General features: G+C 51.2%; 1 protein-coding gene across 1 annotated transcript in view; it reads left to right on the plus strand.

The window, feature by feature from the left end:
- Window positions 1-12,306, plus strand: part of mocos (molybdenum cofactor sulfurase) — a 421,047-nt gene that overhangs the window by 69,158 nt on the left and 339,583 nt on the right. Inside the window, exon 2 of the mRNA XM_072508890.1 lies at window positions 2,342-2,431. Coding sequence (XP_072364991.1) covers window positions 2,342-2,431 — 90 coding nt within the window. The remainder of the gene's footprint in view (window positions 1-2,341; window positions 2,432-12,306) is intronic.

Consider the following 12,306-nt stretch of genomic DNA (forward strand, 5'->3'; position numbering starts at 1 on the left):
AGGCTGAGACCGATTCTTTGGTATACTTCCGCGAAGTTGTCAAGCGTAGCTTGGAGATTCTCTTCTGAGAGAGTGGAGATGGCGATGTTTTCCATCCATCCCATAGGCAGTGTCCACTCCACTGGGAAGCTTGTTCTTGACAAGGTGAACGATGATGGCGATGAAGATGGAGAAAAGGATGGAACAATGACACATCCCTACTTGACTCCAGTCTTGATCTCAAAGGTTTCTATCTTATTTCCGTCAGTGAGAACTGTCACCAACATCTTATCGTGGAGGAGTTGGAAGATGTCGATTAATTTCTTTGGACTGCCGGCTTTTGACGAGCAGGTAGAAGAGCAGGAAATGTAGTTGGAAGGAAGCTGGGAGCATGTGAAGGTGAAGAATACAAGGTAAACTGGGTTATCTGGGATGGGGAGAAAGGCAGGGCAGATTAAATGCCCAAAGGAATGAGTCTGCAAGGCAAAAGGGAATGGTAATTGCACAAGTAAAGAAACAAAAGATAGGCAAAGAGAAGGTATAAATGGGGAAAGCAGAATCATCTGCAACACCCGCCTCAAAAAGAAATAGGGGTAGAGATTAGGATCAGAAATTGTTAAATTGAAGGACTGAGAACAGAAGCCTGTAGCATGCCTAAACAAAAGATGAAACACTTCATTGCTCCCATGTGATACAGTCCCACTCTGGCATTTACTCCTTTGGGATTTGGATCACTTTGGTCTGTCGTAATATGACTGAGCCACCCATGGTGATGAACATTAAAGCCTTCCACCTGCAGTACATTAATTGTGTTTGATAGCCCAGTAGTTGAGGAACTAAAACAGTGATCTGGAGGTCATGAATTCCACTCCCACCACCACACCCTTTTTGAGACTCCAATTCCACACTATATGATTGACTCTTAATTCAGTCAGGGTAATTAGAGATTGATAATAAATGCAGTCCTCTTATTTTTAAAATAGTTACCAAATGCTAAATTTGCTCCTATTTAGGTTTTTGTGTTAGTAGACACTGCAGACTGTAATAAAAAGTTAAGTGCACCGTTGTATTTGAACATTCCTTTTAAATATTTCAGAAATGTGTATAGATTTTTTGTCTGAGCTTTAAAAATATCAGAAGGTCTAGATCACAATCTATTCATATTGCTCATACATTTTAACAATAACAATGCTGTTTTGACAGTTATTCAAATGAATAAAATGTGGCATTTTCTTCTTTGAAATTAAAGCTGACCTGGAATTACCTTTTACAGGAATTATTGTTTTCCATTTTTTGCGAATCCAGAAAATCACTTATTATTTATCAGGAATGTTAAATGTCTCTGGAGTCTGGGTGTTATAGAGGAAGTGCTGAAATAAAAATGGATTTAGGCTCCCTGAATGGTTTAGATCCCAGATATGCTCTCTAGTCGATGCTGAAATAACTGATCTGAGTAGGCGAAGCACAATTGATCTCACTTCTCTGCTCCTGGAAGGGGAACTAAAGACCGCGATCCTGCTGCTGTTCACTGTTCATTGACACCCAGATGGAACAGCGTGGAGAGGTTGGGTTTGACAAGATTGATTGATAATGTGTTGTCTCTCAGTGTCAAAAATTCTGCAGGTGCTCTGTAAGGTTTTGTAGGGATACTAGTTTATGAGGAAGAAAGTGAAGCAGCTGCAGTGTATTAACCTATCTTTTGTCATTTGAGAGTACCTTTAAGAAACGGGTGTTTATCAGTGATGTCAGAGTGTGGGTGGAACTGGGCTGTCTGTCAGCTTCTTATTTTTGTTTTAGGTTGTTTGCAGGGTGTGTTTTAGTTTTGTTTTCAGTGTTGGAGCTGAAGCCAGACAAAGCAGGTGTACTGTTGATCTCTCTGCCATAAAAAGACTATCTCTTGATCATTTGGTGAATTCAGAATTATAAATGTTCTCAGGAGTGAATGTAAACCTACTGTGCTTCTGTTAAAAGGTGTTTCTTTTGTCTTCTGGATGTTGTTTGGGAAGTTATTAAGGATTACTTAGGGTTGTATTCTTTGGAGGTTATATTTGAATTGATGGTTGCTAAAATGTTCACTATGTTTTAAAAAGGTTAACTTGAGTTCATAGAATAAACATTGTTTTGCTTTAAAAAAATACTTTTCCATTTCTGCTGTACCACACCTGTAGAGTGGGCCGAGTGCTCCCCATACCACAATCTATTCAAAGTTGTGGGTCAGGTGAACTCCATGATACACTTGGGGTTCTCTAAACCCTGGCCCATAACACTTTCTTTGTGGATATTACTGAAGTTTTTATTTCATATTTAAGTTTTTATAATATCTCAATGCCACAAAAGTTAACTTCTGATTTGATTTTTCTAGGAATCACTTATCTGGACCATGGAGGTGCAACACTTTACGCACATAGTCAGATTAATCACTTTTACCAAGACCTTGCAGAAAATATCTATGGTAGGCTTTGGCAATCATTTCTAAGTATGTCTTCAATTTTGAAACGTTTTGTTGCAAAATAATAAGAATTACTCTGTGATATACATTTTCCTTGAATCCTAAATTTCAACTTCCATGAACTGCTTTTGAAAAACCCAAGTGTCAGGAAACAGAGGTAGTTTAAGTGATCTATATTTGTATTATTAAATATTAGAAATATGCTCCAAATTTAAATGAGTTCAATTTTGTGTTTTTGAGTGGGAAAGGGTAAAACTCCAGTTAGGTTCATGTTAAACCAAAGTGTTTGCATAAATGGAGATTTTGATTTCAGTTCAATTGTGTTTCTATTGTGCTGAGAGAGAGTTTACGATGGAAAAGTAAATATGAGCTTGGAGAAAGAATGGGATGTTGCTGAGTAACCTGACCACTTTTAAAGAGAAGAATGTTTTTTTATTTTTTCTAATTATGGGGCAATTAGCAATCCACCCACTCTGCACGTCTTTGGGTTGTGGAGGTGAGACCCATGAAGACGTGGGGAGAATGTGTAAACTCCACACAGATGGTGACCCGAGGTCGGGATTGAACCTGGGTCCTCGGAGCGATGAGGCAGCAGTGCTAACCACTGCACCACCCTGCCTCCCTGAGAAAAGACCTTTTGAGTTTTAGTGTTTACCTGGATCCAGGCAGATAGAGCTTAGAAGTAGAGAGAGAACATCGGTCTCAGTTCAGCCAGAAGTAGAGTAAAGCAGAGTAATGGGCATGAACGTAAGCTCCAGGGAACAAAAGTTAGTCCTGGAATCTAGAGAAGTTTCCCAGAAGTTTGAAGTTAAAGGAACCAAGAGGAACTGGGATTGGAACTATTCACTGATGTTAAAGGCAAACCTGGAAAGGTCAGACTGGGTGAAATTGGCTAGAGAAAGCTCAGAGATCTGAAGCAATAGTAAGTTTGATGTCCTTATTTTCAGCCTTTCGGAACAATATTATTCTGTTTGGGATTGAGCATTTGACTTTTGTGTAGAAATTTGGATGTGTGTGGCAATTCAAGGATTATTAAAAGGAAAGTTGGAATACCTGGAGGTGGATCCTTGCTAAAATAGCTGAGGGAAAGCATTGTTTGAAATAATATTGTAAAGAATGTCTTTTTGAGTTTGGAGTTTTGAAAATCTCATGTGATAATCATCTGGTGGGAATTTGAGGAGAAATCCATAGAAATTCGATTGGGTGACGCCCACCACATAGTTCCAGATTGGGATGTGTCTGGTCACAGCTAGTATGTTGGTTTGCAAGGACTGTGTATTTCACTAAATCCATTTAGCATTAAATAGATTTTGTAACCTGTGTTATCCTTTCAATCTAAATTTGTGTACATTTGTGAAGGTAAGTGGGAGTGAAAGAATATTGTATTATCATAAGATTATAGGACATAGGAGCAGAATTAGGCCATTCGCCCCATTGAGTCTGATCCGCCTTTAAACATGGCTGATATATTTCTCATCCCCATTCTCCTAGCTTCTTCCCATAACCCCTGATCCCTTATTAATCAAGACCTATCTATCTCTGTCGTAAAGACACTCAGTGACTTTGCCTTCACAGCCTTCTGCGGCAAAGAGTTCCACAGATTCACCACCCTCTAGCTGAAGAAATCCCTCCCTCATCTTAGTTTGAAAGGATCATCCCTTCAGCCTGAGGCTGTGCTCTCGGATTCTATTTTTTTCTATGAGTGGAAACATCCTCTCCACGTCCACTTTATCCAGGCCTCGCAGTATCCTGTAAGTTTCAATAAGATTCCCCTCATCCTTCTAAACTCCGAGTCCAGACCCAGGATCCTGAACCGCTCCTCATATGACTGCTCTTCATTCCAAGGATCATTCCTGTGAACCTCTCCTAGACCTTTTTCCAAGGCTAGCACATCCTCCCTTAGATACAGGGCCCAAACCTGCTCACAATAATCCAAGTAGGGTCTGACCAGAGCCTTATACAGCCTCAGAAGTACATCCCTGCCCTTGTATTCTAGCCCTCTCGACGTGAATGCGAACATTGCATCTGCCTTCCTAACTGCCTATTGAACCTGCACATTAACCTGAAGCGAATCTTGAATTCAGACTCCCAAGTCCCTTTGTGCTTCTGATTTCCTAAGCCTTTTCCCATTTAGAAATGTGGCCGTGGCTAATGACACCTATCCGGAGGTCACATACTGATGCGGAGACCCAATATAACGACGCCCATACAATGACCAGTAGTGTGATCGAGCAGTGCTTCGGCATCCTGAAGTTGCGCTTTAAGTGCCTGGACCGCTCTAGAGGGGCCCTCCAATATGATGCTGCGAGGGTCGTCCACATCGTGGTGGCCTGCTGCATCCTCCACTACATCGCGCAGCAGAGGGAAGATATGCTGGAGGAGGACGATGAGGAGGAAGGGCAGGCCTCGTCCAATGAGGAAGATGCGGGGAGGGGGACAATGAGCAGGACATAGGGTCCGGGCAGGCACGGGAGGCCGTACAAAGTCATCACCAGGGCCAACGCGCACGGGATGCCATGATCGCCTCCAGGTTCACCGACTAGGGGGGAGACGTTGGGGACGGGGGGTGCTGGTCAGGGGCACGGACACCACAGGCGGAATTCTCCGACCCCCCGCCGGCGGGCCGCGCGAATCGCGCCATGCTGCCCTGATGCTGGGACGCGATTTTCCGCAGAGTGGAGAATCGGCGCCACTGGGGCTGTCGTGGTCAGCGCGGCGCCGGTTGGGGTATGCGGCGATTCTCCGGTCTGAATGGGCCGAGCGGCCGTCATCAAAAAAGTCGAGTCCCGCCAGCGCCGTTCTAACATCCTCTGGGCCGGCAGGACCTCGGCGTTGAAGGGTCCGGGGGCAGCCTGTGGGGGGGGGAGGATGTGAGAGGGGGGGGTCTGACCCGGGGGGGGGGGGGGGGCCTCTGTAGTGGCCTGGCCCGCTATCGGGGCCCACCAATCGGCGGGCCGGCCTCTCTGTTCCCCGGCCTCCTTTCCTCCGCGCCGGCCTCCTGTAGCCCTGCTCCATTTGGCGTTGGGGCCGGCACGGGGAAGAAGGCCACTGCGCATGCGCTAGTTGGCGCCGGCCCAACTGCACAAGCGCGGACCCCGCAGCACTGGATTCAGGCCGAGATCGGCAGCTGGAGCGGCGTGGGCCGCTCCAGCGCCGTGCTAGCCCCTTGTGGGCCACAGAATGGGGTCACAGAATGGGCGCCGGCGTTGGCACTCCCGTTTTTATGCCGGCGTTGGCACTTAGCCGCCCGATGGAAGAATCCCGCCCATAATCCCAGATGCACACCCCCTCATCTCCCACACCGCCAAACCGCCCGCTTGCACACCCCTCCTTTATACATACCTGCGGCGCTACAAGCTGGGGGCTCTGGATTGGCAGTGACAGCGGGTCTGGTCAATGGGATGGAGGATGATGACAATCTGCTCTGCGATGAGCTCTGGTGCTCCACATCGTACGACAACATCTGACTCCTGCCCACGGGAGCACCTTCCACCTGGGTGATCCCTGCATGCGAGCTGGCCAGTCCATCCCATGGTCCCTTTGAATCCCTGGGATGGGGGTGCTGGGGTCGGTCAGGGCATGGTGGGGGGGAGGAGGGGGAGCACGGTCTTCCCACAGGGCTTGCACTGCCCATCTCCCCCTGCCGGCCAGCCCACACCCATACCCATCAGACAGAGCACCGAGGCAGTTTTAACTGTGTTAACAGGTGTTTATTGTGTGGAACTATGTACACAGTCTGTGCCCTAGCCCCTATAACCAAACTGTGCCCTGCATCTATGCCAGTCTAACTGGTGTCTAACTTTCTGGCCTTATGGGCCCTAACATTACGCCTCGATGGTTCCCCAGACGGTACAGCACGGGTGGAGGTGGCCTGTTGTGACTCCTGTGTCAAGGGTCCCCGTTGGCACGCGTCTCCTGGGCGACCCTGCCTGGATGTGTCCGACCGTTGCTCAGGTGTCCTAGGTGGCATAGTGCCGCCCTGTTCTGCCCGCTACCCAACAGATGCACCAGGTACAGGAGGGGGGGGAGTCGGAGGTCCTGCGGTATTCCGGCACCTCCCCTGCGGGGGTCACCGGCACGGGCCCCAGCACGTCCTCCTCCCTCTGAATGCCCGTTGGCCCCTGCGATACTCCATTGGGCGTGGGTGCGAGTGGAGCCATCCCCGGAGGCCCCCCCCGCCACCTAGTGCTGCCAGTCCTGGAGGCCCGCTCTGGTCTCGACCAGGGCCTGCATGCTCACAGCCATGGAACACAGGGAGTGGACCATCTCCGTCTGGGACTGCACCATATCATGCATAGGGGCTGTTTAGCACACTGGGCTAAATCGCTGGCTTTGAAAGCAGACTAAGGCAGGCCAGCAGCACGGTTCGATTCCCGTAACAGGCTCCCCGAACAGGCGCTGGAATGTGGCGACTAGGGGCTTTTCACAGTAACTTCATTTGAAGCCTACTTGTGACAATAAGCGATTTTCATTTCATTTCATGCTACGACTGTGCCACCACCCTGTGGGTCTGTGCCACATCAGCCAGTGACTGGGCCACCTCCCTCTGTGACTGGGCCAGTCAATGGTGCCGGCCAACGCCAAGGCTATGCTGCGACGTTCCCAGCAATGGCCCACGCTGAGGAGCGCAGCTGCAATGTTCAGGTGGCTCTGGCACATTGTGCCTGTGAGAGGGTAGCCCTGACCTGGGCCTTGGCCACCGTCGGCACATAATGCCCCAATGCCTCCACCACAGATGCCACCTGTGCAGTGTCGTCCTGGGTGGCACACATGGGGGTGGGGAGGGGGTGGGGGTTGGGGGTGTGTTGGGTGGTGAGGGGGGTGCGGGGGGGGGCTGTCCACGTATGTGTAATGGGGATCTAAGCAGGTTGAACTCACTGTTGAACTCCACCTCGGTGACCTCCCTTTCCTCCGGGCCGCCGACCCCATCCAGTGAGCCAGCCTTCTGGTGGCCCCCTCCGGTTCAGCGGTTGTGCGCGGCCTTCTCCTGGGGATGGGGGGGCACAAACAGCGAAACCGTTAAACGGTCTGACGCATGCAGCCCAGGGGTTGGATTGATGGTGGCCTCAGTGGCCAGGACACGGCCATGGTGGCTGGCATGGGTGCTGGCATGTCGGGTAGGGTGAGGGCTCGGCCGTTCCCCGGGGGGGGTTATGGGTGTGTGGGGGTGGGAGGGGTTAGTGCCAGGGGCACGGAGTAGCCAGCTCACCCTGGCCACCCTGAGGAGGTTGTGCAGTTTCTTCCGGCATTGCGTGCCAGTCCAGATGATGTTGCCCACGGCGCTGAGCGCCCCTGCCACCTGCGCCCAGGCACTGCGAACAGCGACGCCTAGCGGCCTTCCTCCCGGGCCTGGTTACAGGGTCAACCATCTCTCCTCCACGGCGTCCAGGAGGGTCTCCAGCATAGCAGACCTGAACCGTGGCGATGTTCTCCTTGCAGCCATCTTGTTGATTGGGACGGTGTGTGTGGGGGGATGGATCGTTTAAGTGCAGCTGCGGCGTGTGAGCTTCATGTGCGTCAATCACTGACCCGGCGAATCCGGCACCGTTTCGCATAGAATTGATTGTGTTCCACCTGTCAATGGTGCTAGCCCATTTAAAGTAGCTGAATCAGTGCAGCTGTTGTGCAGATTGTTTTGTCGTAAAACCCCACTGTTCCCACGCCAGCGTTGACACTTAGTCTCAGAAGCGGAGAATGCTGCCCCAGATGTTTTTTTAAAAAGGCGACAAACTTGCAAGTGTTTTTAAAAAAAATATATATTTTATTAAAGTTTTCAAACACAATTTTTTCCCTTACAAATCAACAAAAATGGGAGCATGATACCTGCTATATAACATTGTTTAAATAATATAGTAAACTAACCAAATAACACAAAGTAATGCTCCCCCCACCCCCTCTCCCCTGGGCTGCTGCTGCTGGCTATCTATCTTCCCCCTAACGTTCCGCTAGATAGTCGAGGAACGGTTGCCACCGCCTGGTGAACCCTTGAGCCGATCCTCTCAGCGCAAACTTCATCCGCTCCAGTTTTATGAACCCCGCCATATCGTTTATCCAGGTCTCCAGGCCTGGGGGTTTCGCTTCCTTCCACATGAGTAAAATCCTACGCAGGGCTACTAGGGACGCAAAGGCCACAACATCGGCCTCTTTCGCCTCCTGCACTCCCGGCTCATCCGCTACCCCAAATATAGCTAACCCCCAGCCTGGCTTGACCCGGACCTTCACCACCTTCGAGATCACTCCCGTCACTCCCCTCCAGGCTAAGCCTGGCACACGAGGAAGAGGAATTTACCCTGCTTAGGGCATCAGCCCACAAACCCTCTTCAATCTCCTCCCCGAGCTCTTCTTCCCATTTTCCCTTCAGTTCGTCCACCAGCTCCTCCCCCTCTTCTCTCCTCTCCCGGTATATCTCGGACACTTTGCCCTCCCCGACCCACACCCCCGAAAGCACCCTGTCCTGGATCCCTTGTGTCGGGAGCAGCAGAAATTCCCTCACCAGTTGTCTCATGAACGCTCTCACCTGCATATACCTAAAGGTATTTCCCAGGGGCAGCTCATACCTTTCCTCAAGCGCTCCCAAACTCGCAAACGTCCCATCTATAAATAAGTCTCCCACTCTCCTGATTCCTGCCCGGTGCCAGCTCTGGAATCCTCCGTCCAGCCTCCCTGGGGCAAACCTATGGTTGTTCCTGATCGGGGACCACACTGGGGCTCCCAGCACACCCCTCTGTCGCCTCCATTGCCCCCAGATACTTAATGTTGCCGCCATCACTGGGTTCGTGGTAAACTTTTTAGGGGAGAGCAGTAATGGTGCCGTCACCAGCGCCTTCAAGCTCGTCCCTTTGCAGGACTTCATCTCCAACCTTTTCCACGCCGCTCCCTCTCCCTCTATCATCCATTTACGAATCATCGCCACGTTGGCGGCCCAATAGTAGTCGCCCAAATTCGGCAACGCCAGTCCCCCTCTGTCTCTGCTACGTTGTAGGAACCCCCTCCTTACCCTCGGGGCCTTCCTTGCCCACACGAAGCTCGTGATGCTCCTATCTATTTTTTTAAAGAAGGCCTTAGTGAACAGTATAGGGAGACATTGGAACACAAATAGGAACCTCGGGAGGACCATCATCTTAATTGCCTGCACTCTGCCCGCCAGTGACAGCGGCTGCATGTCCCACCTTTTGAAATCCTCTTCCATTTGTTCCACCAGCCGTGTCAGATTGAGTCTGTGTAAGGTTCCCCAGCTCCTGTCTATCTGAATCCCCAGGTATCGGAAGTTTCTTTCCACTCTCCTTAGCGGTAGGTCATCTATCCCTCTATTCTAGTCCCCAGGGTGTATCACAAAAAGCTCACTCTTTCCCATGTTAAGCCTATATCCTGAGAACTCTCCAAACTCCCTCAATATCTGCATGACCTCTGTCATCCCCACCACTGGATCCGTCACATACAGCAGTAGGTCATCCGCATAGAGTGACACTCGGTGTTCCTCTCCCCCTCTAACCACCCCTCTCCATTTTCTGGAGTCTCTCAGCGCTATGGCCAGTGGTTCAATTGCCAGCGCGAACAGTAATGGGGACAGAGGGCACCCCTGCCTTGTTCCCCTGTGTAGTCGAAAATACTCCGCCCTTTGCCGATTTGTGACCACACTTGCCGTTGGGGCCCCATAGAGGAGTTTAACCCAGCTGACAAACCCCTCCCCGAACCTCCTCAGCACCTCCCATAGATACTCCCACTCTACCCTATTAAATGCCTTCTCTGCATCCATTGCCGCCACTATCTCTGCCTCCCCCTCTGCTGGGGGCATCATTATCACCCCTAATAGCCGTCGCACGTTGACATACAATTGTCTCCCCTTTACGAACCCTGTCTGGTCTTCGTGCACCACCCCCGGGACACAATCCTCCATCCTCGTTGCCAGCACCTTTGCCAGCAACTTGGCGTCCACATTTAGCAATGAGATAGGCCTATAGGACCCGCACTGCAGCGGATCTTTATCTCGCTTCAAGATTAGTGATATCGACGCCTCCGACATTGTCGGGGGTAGGGTCCCCCCTTCTCTGGCCTCGTTAAAGGTTCTTATCAGCAGCGGGGCCAACAAATCCACATATTTTCTATAGAATTCCACCGGGAACCCATCTGGTCACGGGGCCTTCCCTGCATGTTCCCCAGCCCTTTCGTCACCCCGTGCACCCCAATTGGCGCCCCCAGGCCTGCCACCTCCTGCTCCTCCACCTTCGGGAACCTTAGTTGGTCCAGAAACTGCTGCATCCCCTCTTTTCCCTCCGGGGGTTGGGACCTATATAGCCTCTCGTAAAAGGTCTTAAACACCTTGTTTATCTTCCCTGCTCTCCGCACCGTGGCTCCCGTTTCATCCCTAACTCCCCCTATCTCCTTCGCCGCTGTCCTCTTTCGCAGCTGGTGGGCCAACAGGCGACTCGCTTTTTTCCCATATTCATATCTCTTCCCCTGTGCCTTCCTCCACTGTGCCTCTGCCCTCCCTGTGGTGAGCAGATCGAACTCCGCCTGGAGTCGTCGCCTCTCCCTGTATAGTCCTTCATCCGGGGCCTCCGCATATTTTTTTATCTACCCTCAAAATCTCCCCCAGTAGTCTTTCCCTTTCTTTGGCCTCCGTTTTCCCCTTGTGAGCCCTGATGGAGATCAACTCTCCCTTGACCACCGCTTTTAGTGCTTCCCACACTACTCCTACTCGGACCTCCCCGTCGTCGTTGGCCTCCAGGTATCTTTCGATACATCCCCGCACCCTTCCGCAGACTCCCTCATCCGCCAATAATCTCACATCCAGTCGCCAGAGTGGACGCTGCTCCCTCTCCTCTCCTAGTTCCAGGTCCACCCAGTGTGGGGCATGATCTGAAACAGCTATGGCTGAGTACTCAGTTCCTTCCACCCTCGAAATCAGTGACCTTCCCAAAACAAAGAAATCTATCCGGGAGTACACCTTATGGACATGGGAGAAAAAGAGAACTCTTTTGCCATCGGCCTAACAAATCGCCACGGATCCACTCCCCCCATTTGGTCCATAAACCCCCTAAGCACCTTGGCCGCTGCCGGCCTTCTTCCGGTCCTAGATCTAGATTTATCTAACCCTGGGTCCAGCACGGTGTTGAAGTCCCCCCCTATTATCAGGTTTCCTACCTCCAGGTCCGGGATACGTCCCAGCATCCGCTTCATAAATCCCGCATCATCCCAATTCGGGGCATATACATTAACCAACACGACCTCCATTCCCTGCAGTCCGCTGACCATCACATATCTGCCACCGCTGTCCGCTACAATGTTCCTAGCCTCGAATGACACCCGTTTCCCCACCAATATGGCCACCCCCCTATTCTTTGCGTCCAGCCCCGAGTGGAACACCTGTCCCACCCATCCTTTCCTTAACCTAACCTGGTCCGCCACCTTCAGGTGCGTCTCCTGAAGCATGGCCACGTCTGCCTTCAGTCCTTTTAAGTGCGCGAACACTCGGGCCCTCTTAATCGGCCCATTTAGGCCTCTCACGTTCCACGTGATCAGCCGGACTGGGGGGCTGCCCGCCCCCCTCCCCTGTCGACTAGCCATCACCCTCTCTGGGCCAGTCCTACTTCCCGGTTCCGCGCACCCACCCCTCCCCCAGGCGGCGCATTCCCGCCCCGACCACCTTTTCTTTTACCAGTTCCTTCTCGATCTCCGCAGCAGCAACCCAGTTATCCCCCCCCGCTAGACCCCCATCTAGCATGGTTACTCCCGCCATATTGCTTCCGAAAGTCAGCTGACTTCAACTGACCCCGGCTTCTCCCGCTCTCTCCTTGACCCCCCTGTGTGAGGAACTCCCATCCACTTTGCGCCTATCTTCCCGCCATCATCTTTCTGATGCGGGAACAAGAAAAAGA

This window comes from Scyliorhinus torazame, chromosome 6 (assembly GCF_047496885.1).
Source record: "Scyliorhinus torazame isolate Kashiwa2021f chromosome 6, sScyTor2.1, whole genome shotgun sequence".
Classification (NCBI taxonomy): Eukaryota; Metazoa; Chordata; class Chondrichthyes; order Carcharhiniformes; family Scyliorhinidae; genus Scyliorhinus; species Scyliorhinus torazame.